This window comes from Plodia interpunctella, chromosome 3 (assembly GCF_027563975.2).
Source record: "Plodia interpunctella isolate USDA-ARS_2022_Savannah chromosome 3, ilPloInte3.2, whole genome shotgun sequence".
Taxonomy (NCBI): Eukaryota; Metazoa; Arthropoda; class Insecta; order Lepidoptera; family Pyralidae; genus Plodia; species Plodia interpunctella.
In genome coordinates, this window is record NC_071296.1 from 2,423,717 (window position 1) to 2,435,211 (window position 11,495).

The following is an 11,495-nucleotide window of genomic DNA, read 5'->3' on the forward strand; positions in this document are numbered from 1 at the left end:
AGCCGGCAAAGTAGGGATTAGGCAGCCGTATCGGACTGTTAACCAACAATTGCAACTAAATGTATGAAAAATACTTGATAAGTACCTATACATGTTACATTTATAGAGGAGAGGACATAACAAGATGTTAAGAGTAGAGGATGAATTATGTAATTTTAGTAATTGAAGGGCTGGGCCCGGAAATGTTTTTCTTGATAAACACACACTGTCTTATTAAACTGTTTGTATGTATTATTAAGTAGGTAGTAGTACCTACCTATGTTTGTCACACATGTTGACTGATTGCAAGTATCTGCGTAAGTAATAATATCCATACTAACAATATAAATGCGATGTATTTAGAAATTTGCATAAGTATTTTGTGTTTGTGTAGATAATATAACTTTATTATTTTAACTACCTACTTGGCAACAGGCTACAAATTTAGAAACATGAGAGATGAAATTTGCCATTTTCCTCCCCATAAAAATAAAAATTAACTAGCTGCGCCCCGGGGCGTCGCTCCCACGGGAATTTCGAGATTAAAAGTATGCGTTATTCCAGATTATATTCGACCCGTGTACCAAACGGCATAACAATGGGTCCAGTAGATTTTGCATGAAAGAGTAACAAACGTATACACAAGTTTTACAAACTTTCGCATTTATAATATTAATAGGATAAAAAGGCCGAAAAAGCGCGTGTGACAACCCTGGTGCTGCAGGCGTCCATAGGCTGCGGTGACCACTTCCCATTAGGTTGGCCGCATGCCTATTTTCATGCTTTGTAGTCACAGACCATTTAAATGGTCTGTGTTTGTAGTGTAAAAAAATTCAGCCGACTATACCGAACGCACGTGAATGCAAATTTTCACGTTGAGTGGGTATAAATAAACATGTTCTCCATAATCTACAAATGTCTACCAACGACCACTGGTTTTGAGATGTACGATATAAATGATTAATTCGGTACTTTATTCTTCTTAAATTCTTACGTTGTCTAGAAATCACTTTCTAGGATAAGACGCATTAGGTATATACGTAGAAATATTCTTGGGTAAATTTCACGAGCGTTTTGACCGCCGCCCGCCGCCGTGGGCTATCATTAGTGTTTATTAAATTGTACCGTACACAGTAATCAATTTAATTATCCTATTTTATAAATAAGTAAAGTACTGGTACAATGTTAATTTTGTAAATGTTTAAATTTTTTAAAAAATCTTTAATAAAAAAAATGTGCGACACTAATGAAACCATTCACAATTCTCTTACGGTGTGTTGGTTTCATCGGAAACAAGCGGTGCGGTCTATCAAAACTACAAGAGATTAAAATTGGTATAAAATTTCATGTGACACGACTAGGTTTCGAATCAGAAACCTTACGATTACTGGCGGGCGTTAATCAATAGACCAGCGCCGCAATCGTATATGTAAATGTATGTAAGATGACGATTCTGGTGTATAATTTAAGCTATTATAGCACATTAACTTTCCATATTATTACCGCTGATGACAAACACAATACATTATCATTTATAGTTTTTTTCTTATTGTTGATTTGTATGTCTGTAGAAGGTAACGATGACAGACATAGACCCGCCGCCATACGTGTTTCTCTGTCACTTCACGAAAATATTTATATAATTTTCAAGAAAAATCGTTAATTGGCACGACCGCCGCCTACAGCCAATAACGACACCATAATATCTGAATATTTTACTTCATATCTTTTGTCAAAGTGCAAAAATTGGGTTGAGTTCTTAGAATTTATTATTCACTAGCGGCCCGACCTGGCTAAACGTTCCTCAAGAATAGCAGTACCCTATATATGCTTAGATCTTACCTTACAGACAGAGGGAAGCGACTGTCTTTTATACTATGTAATTAATTTTCATCCAGAGAGGAACGGACTATATATTACAATTTATCTTACGCGAGAGCATAATCAATGCTGCTTGCATCCACAATGCGCCTATTGCGTGCCATTATGATGGAAAATCGCGGTTGAGTTGTGCAATTTTGTCGTATGAAGTAAACGAATATGGCAACATGGAGAAAGTTTTGAAAGTTATGATGTGCATAGACAGCAAGTGACGTTTCTGGGATAAGTATTTGTTGCTAGGTTTCTAGGAAACTATGCAACTTTTCAAAATGTCACTCACATTCGCCTTTTTCGTGCCATTTCTGACTATTGGTGGACGTGCATCGCCGACGACCGTTAACCGAAAACCAATGAATGGCACAATCTATGAACCGAGTGGGACATCCCACTATGTAAATCAATTTGAGTACAAACGTAGTCTATTTATTTGTATACCTATGTGCGTAAGTTGCATAGAGATTGGCTAGATATAGAGATGGATTGTAAAATTCCAGTTGTAAAACTGACTTAATAATTCTTAGATCATTTAGTAATAATCGAAAATTTAAATAAATTTACATAAGATTCCTGAAACTAAAATTATTATAGAAGGTGCATTTGGATTAAACGTCGACCAATCGTTAGTAAAACAGGAATAGTAATATAAATATTTCCTACACAACCTTAGCAACTTTGTGCTAATTGAGCATCAATACCTCGGTGTCATAATTACTATGTTGAAATCAGTAGGTGAAACTTATCTTCTGCTTATAGCAAGCACCTGTTAGTTTGTATGATTTTTTAAAGAATATTTAGTTAGAAACCTATCTCTCATGGCTGAGGATCGTGGTCATTAAATGCACAGACCATTTCATTTCAATGATCTGTGATGGAATGAAATACATACAAGGATTTTCTTGGTAATCCTGGATTTAGGCCAACGTCTTCCGATTTTGTTAATGTAAGTATGTCTTTAGGTGAGTACCTATATCACGGAAGTTATTTCTATGTACATGAAATAATAATCATGATCGCTAATGGATTACAGCTTGATTAGCGACTGATCACGATTACTTTCACCATGTTGATGTGTAAATTGCGGAATTGAATCAGCAATCTCTCACGCATGCTCTCAAGATTTTGTTTGCTGTTTACATTGACAAATAGATATTTGTTTGCGGTTTGGGTGTGTCGCGTCTTTTTTATTTTCTAGATACTTGTGTGATAGTACTCCGTGAGACTCATCCATGCACACATGGGTAAATAAGCTTATATATATATTAGAGTGAAGTTCATTTCAATTTGCTTTTTGAATATAACAAATTTAAATCCATACCTGCGTGGCGTTCCAAGTGGTACCTAAACGGGTCACATGGGTATTGGTATTGAGTGAAAGCTATATTTAGATAGTTAAATAGTTGGTTGATCACATGGAATTTCATATGATCGACCAATTATTTATCTACTTTACTAACGGAGTATTTAAAAAAAAAAAAAACAATTTTTTAACTTTATTCACAGTTGAAAAAAAAAATTCAAAGTTTACACTTACAAAAATCAAATTGTTAGGAAACAGACATCGGAAGTTTAAACTGTAATAGCTAGAGTTCTAGTTACTAAACATACAATTTTCTCACGTTGTGTACATGATTTATAGACGTTTATTGTATGAAAACATAGACCTTTGCATGTTACATTAAGGTTTTAATGCAACTAAATATCGCAAAATGACAATTTTCCACAATTTTTCACAAAATCTCAAATATCACGGAAACTATAATCTGCCCAGTGGTGTACCCTTTTGCTAGGAACCCTTTACCTAACAAAATTATCCAGATTCAAATCGCATTATTCATAAAAAAAAATACTTTAGACCTAAGTTTATTTCGGCTAAACTTTGGTCTAACTGCACTTCGAAGTTTAGCAGTAACATATAGATAAATGAAGATACGAGAAGAAATTTGAAAACTATAGTTAACCATGACCAAATCATACGACATAATAGTTTCAATATACAGGGTTACTGGTATCTAACGCATAACCTTCCAAAGGTTCTTAAGGTACATAGAGACTAACATCTTTTGATCTACGACTGTTGTCTAAACGTAATAAATACGAAATTTTTCCTTTTTTTTGTTTTAATGTCATTCCTATAAAACATCTTTTGATCTACGACTTTTGTCTAAACGTAATAAATACGAAATTTTTCCTTTTTTTAGTTTTAATGTCGTTCCTATAACTCTTATGTTCGGCTATATAACGCTACTGTACTGTTGCTCGGCTTTTACATAGAGTTAAGATGTGTAGAATCGCAAATTAGATTGTATTTTTTATATACGAAAAAAAAAACTACGAATCACGAAAAAGTCGTAGAACAAAAGTTGCTTGTTTTGATGTAAACTAGCCAAATAGTCTTTAGGAGGTTTTGCGTTTGATACTAGTAACCCAGTATAAATGAAAATAAAAACATAAATAAACACAAAAAAGACACATCACAAAAAAGTCCCGCAGACATGGCGACCTTGCGGTCAAAAGAAACAGGAAAACCTCATCTAATTGCGGAGAAACCAAATTTGGAAAAAATAAGCTGTATTATCTGTATTTTAAGTCCTTATCTTTGTTTTATCTAATGCATTGTGCGTCTGTGGGTATAAAATTTTACTAGGAATAGGGTTAGTGTGATATTAGTGCAAAGAGCCGTTTTAATGAGTATAATATTTTGCTTGCATTCTAGAGTGCATTTTCTTGATTTGATTACAAGAGTTAATAAATCAATATTTCCTTTAGTATTGAGAAATGGTCATTATTGATTTTATTACTTATTCCTTATAGGTACTTAGGCATTATTTTGAAAATATGTAGTATTTTAAAATCACAACTAATATTATAAATGCGAAAGTAAGTACTTTTTTTTGTAGGTAAGTCTTTTTTTTGTATAAGGTCATAAATAATAAAAAATATACCTGGGTACTAATAGGTACCTAGGTATTCTACCTATTCTATTAACATTAATAGGTACCTAGGTATTCTACCTATTCTATTAATATTAATAGGTACCTAGGTATTCTACCTATTCTATTAACATTAATAGGTACCTAGGTATTCTACCTATTCTATTAACATTAATAGGTACCTAGGTATTTTACCTATTCTATTAACATTAATAGGTGCCTAGGTAATATTCTACCTATTCTATTAACATTAATAGGTACCTAGGTATTCTACATATTCTATTAACATTAATAGGTACCTAGGTATTCTACCTATTCTATTAACATTAATAGGTACCTAGGTATTCTACATATTCTATTAACATTAATAGGTACCTAGGTATTCTACCTATTCTATTAACATTAATAGGTGCCTAGGTAATATTCTACCTATTATATTAACATTATACAAAAAATCTAAATTCGCATACAGAAGACTAACGATTCCGGAAAATGTTTAAACTGGTACTATTTGTTTGCGTTCCGTAATTAAACATGGATATATTTGGACATATCCCACATTAATTAAATTGTACTAATAAATAAAAAAAAATACATAAAGTTATATAATATTATTCATAATATATTAAGGTATGTATATGTTATATAGAATATCGTATCCTTGAGTTAGTATCCCATAACACAGGTCTCGAACTTTGTTCTTTGGGTCTAAATCAATCTGTGTGATTTGTCCCTATATATTTATTATTTATACGTAAATTTATTGTTTACCTACAAAATGATTGGTCCAAGGAGTCTTCATAGACGAGTCAGTACGGATTTTCTCTATGATAATCTATTGATAAATATAGAATTACATAGTAGGTATATACCCATTACTTAACTGCTTACATCATCAACGCTTGAATGACTAATCATAAAGACAAATCAAAAAATAATTAATATTAAGTATTAACCACGACTTGTGTCAATGTATTTTTTTGTCTACGAACTAACTTAGTAGGTAAGAATCTTACTATGAATAGTTATTTTTCTATTTCAAATCTGAAAAAGCCTTAGCCAATGCTAGTAATAAATAAGCACCTTTATTGGGATTATATTTTTATTTATCTAATAATCATCACAGAAAATTAACAAAATTTTAATATTACAAAGGCAAAAGGGTAGGTGCCACTATTTCATTTTCTTATTTGCCTGTTAGTTGCCCACTGCTGGGCAAAGGCCTCTCCTTTATCAGAATTTATTAAACATAATATGTGCTATTAGCTGCTTTTCCCCCCGCGCAGATTGTAAAAGTCAATTTAGGGAAGGATTTTTTCTGATCTCTAGCTAAAAAATAATCACTATTTCATGACATTAATTCCACTCCACAAATAACAGCTAACCTTACACCATACAACAACCTTCGAGCAAGCCGGGCTTCGTTTACCCCGTAAGGAATAGAGACGTGATGCTATTTCTGAATTATCGTCCATAGCTTGTATGAGTATTGGCCATGATATAAATAAATACCTATCGAATCACTTAATCACATTAAGATCTAAGTAGGTAGAAAAATTAGAATTTTTTTTAATTTTATTTATTAAACTAGTACTATTAACAGTGCTATTTTTATAATGAACCGTTTAAAGATTGCCTTTTAGACTTGTCACCTAATTACTACCCCAAAACTATGTGTATAACTAATGTCTTTAGATGTCGCATAAAAAACCCGTTAACTGAATAGGCTTAAAATCAAAACATACGAAAAAAAAAATACTACAGAGTAAAAAGATTCAGGTCGTTCACTAGCGAATGCAAATACTGCCGCTGCTCACTTGCATCTGAACAATGAAAACAAAGGAAAAAATATGTGCAAAATAATCACATAAGTACATACCTTCATCAAAGCGAATCTTTGGTCGTCGTCGATCCCCACGATTTCGTTTTTGGTCACTGGAGCCATGTTCACAATATAAAAAAGATCGACTTTTATTCGTTACGTTACAAAGAAAAGTGAAAACGTAGGTATGGTTCCGGCGAGCGTCGACGCGCGAATGGCTCGAATAAAGTGTAAAGCGAGCGCATAGATTATTGTATATGGCGAGCGTACGTACAGTAGTAGCTAATGTGGCGTCATTTCATGATAGCTAATTTCAGCGCTCTTTATGACTGCTCCGAGATCTTGTAGATATAAAAAAATAAACACGCAACTTTATAAGTACCACTAGTTAACAAACAACATAGAAAAAAACAAGGTCTCAGATTTCTGTTATCCAATCTGGGTATCACTTTATCAGTTTTATTAGATTTATCTATGGCAGGGAACTGCAGCAAGGTATTAGTCTAAATTGACAAAAAATAAAATCATATCTTTTAAAAATCAGATTTTATTAACTACATATAGTTTTAACATAGAACATAATTTATTTTCAGGTAGGTATAAACAATATTTTTGTACATTTTCATTTCATAACTGTAAACACGACTCCTCCTCTTTCTGGTTCCTCATCATGGACTTCTTTGTCACTGCCTTCTACATCAGATGCTTCTGAGTCATCACTATCCGCTTCTCTATACCCACCAAATTTCGAGGTATCTGCAGGCAATTCAGACATCTTGATCCCAGCCCGAGCTAATAACTTCTCAGCAGCATTCTGAGCTTCTATCTCCTTCAAATGTATGTTGTGATCTTTCTGTAGTTTTAAAGACTCTTCCAGTGTTAATAATTTTGCAGGACCGTGAACTATAGGTGGTGGTGTTGCCGATGTCACCTCCCAGTTTTTATGCCTCTTTCTATGTATCTCCTTTTCAGGATTATGGACATCAGATTTTGTAGTTTTAAAAGGTTTAAATTGCCCTGTTGGTTTTGGTTTGGGATTGTTTTCAGTTTTCTCCACAATGTATCTTACATGAGGCATTTCTGTGATACTATTTAGGTCCTCTGTTGTTATGAGTGCTTTTTCAGGAGGTAACACTTTCACTTTTTTTTCAAGAGATGTACTTTGGCTTAAAATATGTAGTACATCTTCAGGTTCACTGTCATCATCTGAATCTAAGTATTCATTTTCCTTGCTCGCTAACTTACCTTCCCATTCCACATTCTGTACAGATTGCTTGTCAACACCAAGATTTAACTTGTTAAATAAGTGACACGTTCGTTCTTCTTCTTCTTTCTCTTTCAGATTATTTAAAATTTTCTCATAAAACAACTTTAATTTTTCGCCTCGGTCAGCCAATTTACATATAAAAGCCTTGTTGTTAATTAATTTTAGTTGCCTCTCTTTTAGTTCTAGCAGTTCTGATATGGTCTTTGATGATAAGTCAGTGATTTTACCATCTACTTCAGTTTTTGGAGGTGGTGGAAGAAGACCCGGTATTCTTTTGTTGATTTTCTTCATAGCTTGTATAACAGTCATGTTACTTGCAGTAAAACGTTGACAATATTATTCCAGTTACCTTAACACTAAAACATTCTTAATTGTATGTGTCGTGTTATTTTTATTCCACTTAAAATTCAACAAATTCATCTAAAACCAACAAAGTTTGTAGCAAGCAATTGGGATTGGGATAATGACTTTTATTTATTTGACGTTGACACATGACATACACCTCACTCAGTGAACTATAAAAAAAATGTACCTACTCTGTGGTGAGCCGCCTGCGGCGGAACTGCGGGTCTTGTAAATGTACATATAGAGAAAGCTATAGACCGTCATATCTTACATTTCGCTATACAAGAAAGAAATGTGCGTATAAAAAAAAACACAAGAAATGAGACAGAGCACTGACATCTTTTGTTCTTCGTCACAGCTGAAAAACATTATATTTCTTCATATTCACAGGTTCTTCATAATGTGCTTGGTCCAATATTGTCAGGCTGCCACTCACTTTGTATGAGATTATCCGTCTTAGGACGCAAAGTTGTATTTGTATGGATTTTGATTTTTACTTGTGAATGACCTACTTTATCTTTTCTTTACAACTCGCTAAATCGATTAATCTAGCACCATGTTATTCCCTACATCCAATCATCAATGAAGGAAAGTTGTCATTGTCAATTTCTTTTCATTCAGTCACTTAGGCTTGCTCAGATTTATTTCTATAGCTCAATCTCGTATCGTAAATAAATTATAATGAAATGAAAGTATTTTTGTGTGGTGGGAAATGCAGGCAAAAGACGATTTGTTGTTTTAATTAAGTTTTGTATTTATTGATCTATATCATGTTTTTTTATTTAGACATATATTTAATACATTATTAGTGTTTTCCTGTTTGTGTCTGAACTTATTCATAAAAAATGGATAATGCTACGGTATGCACTTAGTATTTTACTATATTATAATTGATTCGTATCAACTGTTATTCATATTTTGCATAATTACTACATTAAACAACATAATATTAACAGTCTTTATTTTTTTTATGGTTTTTGCAGATGCCCCTACATTTGGAGCCTATTCATCAAAGTGAGGTGTGTGAGAAGAGACTGTGGATTGGTAATCTGGACACTCGCGTTAATGAGTATGTGATTTAAACTTTTTATTTTTATATCTTATGTACAAAAATGCCTTTCTTATGACAAAATGAACATCTATCAAAAGTGGAGTATAAAATGAGTATGGTGATTACTTTTTGCCCAAGATTCCACAGCAGTGGGAATGGGATAGCTATAGATAGGCTCTCTGTACCGATCTCAGTGGTGGTTCCAAAGATTAGCTAAATGAACAGATTTATATCAATTTTTTTGCATATTTGTTTTATTATTATTATAAACTTGCAATTCCCTTTCACTTCATGTTAATAAATAACTTTTTTCTTATTACCGGTATCAATTACTGAAAATGGTTCGTGTATATGGAAACATCGAGAAGTTTGACATGCTATTCCACCGGAGCGGGCCCAACATTGGGCAGCCACGGGGCTTTGCATTTGTTACGTACAAGCTGAGGCAAGATGCTATAAGTGCCATGAATTCACTCAACGGTCAGCTCCTTGGATCAAAGAGGATCTGTGTCAAGTTTGCTAAAAACACTGTAAGTTAAAAATTGTACATATTTTTGATATTGTTTTGGATAGAGGTATGGAAGGCGATGGGAATGATCCAGCAGTTGGACAATAGTTGTTATATATTTTTTAATTATGATGTATAGATTTTATTGAAGTCTAGTGGCTAGCCCTGGCTTTACTTGGGTAAAACCATAATAAAAAAGTAGCTTCTGTGCCAAATTTTGTCTAAATTGGACTAGCAGTTTTTGAGTTTATTTCTTATAAACAGGGAAACAAACTGAAATACAAATCTTTTCTCTTTATAATATTGTTATGGAAGTATGAATTTGAATGTGTTTTATTGTAGATAGATCTGAGTGATTTATTTTATGCAAAAAGTGCTTCTCATTTGCAAATTGGAGCACTTGATTTGTGCCATCTTATTTCCATATGTGTACATCTTAATATACTCCCTTTGGACTATATTGGTGAGATAAATACACCTCCATCAAATGTTTTTTTTTACCTGCTTGTATTAGTGTCCTGCCCAAGAAGAGGACAACTCCATAGCCTCCTATGGATGATGTACGAGGCGACTAAGGGACACATTGTCTTGGCAACTGGTAGGCAACAATAGCATTCTCAAAGTGGCCAGTTCTAAAATTACAGCCAAATCTTCAAAATTCTTAATTCTATCCTTCTAATATTATAAATGCGAAAGTTTGTGAGGATGTATGTGCGTATATGTTTGTTACTTATCACGCAAAATCTACTGGACCAATTGTTATGAAATTTGGTACACTGGTAGTATATAATCTGGAATAACACATCCCTATGTGTTATTCCAGATTATATACTACCAGTACACACGGTACAACTAGTGACTTTTTTTTTTCAGGAGGACCAAGAAAAGCCAAAACCTGAGTTGGGAATTGCTGCACTGGCGGGTGCCAAGCCAGAGATGAAACTTAGCAGAAAAACTGCCATCCAATCCATAGAGGCTAAACTGAAAATGATGGAAAGCATGAAACCAGGGGACGACTTTGTGATCAACAAGTTGGCAGCAAACGAAACACCAATCATAGCACAGTATCAAACAAAGCAACATCAGCCACCAAACAAGTCTGTGTCCTCCTTTAGAAGAAGACATCCTTACCATAAGAAAAGATAAAAATATTTGTAAGAATCTTCTTTGAGTTCACTTCTGGGTACAATCAGTAAGGGTTAAGTCCATATTTGGCAGAATGAGAATTTTATGTTTAAATAGTAGCAAAATGTATAGAGGAATATGAAAGAAAGCATACATATTATATTATATAGACTGACTATATCAAATTAACTTTGGTTGAAATTTCCAGAAGTTTTCTATTTGTTTCTGTATGAAGAAAATATTTTTTACAAGTTCTATATAAGATATAAACAATGATCATAACATTATAATATATATTACCTCTATCTTACTAAAAATGGAATGAAAGTCTTGTTTTACTCTCTTTGATGAAACTGTAGGTAGTGTAGTAGTCAGATGTGTGAACAAACCCTTTCTCTGTTGTATTAATAGGCACCCAATCTCAGTATTTTTAAATTAGCGTTTAAGAGTGTTGTGTAATTTATACCATGTGTTCATTGTGATTGTTGTCGTGAAAATGTGAATTTGTGACGTATACAACTAATACTTAACTGGCATATATTATGGTAAAGTGATTCTAATGATATAAAGTTTTCTTGTATATATAA

General features: G+C 33.2%; 3 protein-coding genes across 3 annotated transcripts in view; 1 reads left to right on the top strand and 2 right to left on the bottom strand.

Moving 5' to 3' along the window:
- LOC128683687 (uncharacterized protein) overlaps positions 1-11,495 on the bottom strand; it is a 138,064-nt gene that overhangs the window by 17,784 nt on the left and 108,785 nt on the right. The window contains exon 2 of the mRNA XM_053769579.1: positions 6,670-6,752. Coding sequence (XP_053625554.1) covers positions 6,670-6,735 — 66 coding nt within the window. The 5' untranslated portion in view covers positions 6,736-6,752. The remainder of the gene's footprint in view (positions 1-6,669; positions 6,753-11,495) is intronic.
- Polr2M (RNA polymerase II subunit M) lies at positions 7,148-8,356 on the bottom strand. Its single transcript, XM_053769581.2, has one exon. It carries the CDS (start codon positions 8,186-8,188, stop codon positions 7,235-7,237), a length of 954 nt encoding a protein of 317 aa, XP_053625556.1. The 5' UTR covers positions 8,189-8,356; the 3' UTR covers positions 7,148-7,234.
- Positions 8,833-11,451, top strand: LOC128683692 (uncharacterized protein). Its single transcript, XM_053769583.2, has 4 exons — positions 8,833-9,084; positions 9,208-9,293; positions 9,598-9,805; positions 10,657-11,451. Exons 1-4 carry the CDS (start codon positions 9,070-9,072, stop codon positions 10,927-10,929), a joined length of 582 nt encoding a protein of 193 aa, XP_053625558.1. The 5' UTR covers positions 8,833-9,069; the 3' UTR covers positions 10,930-11,451.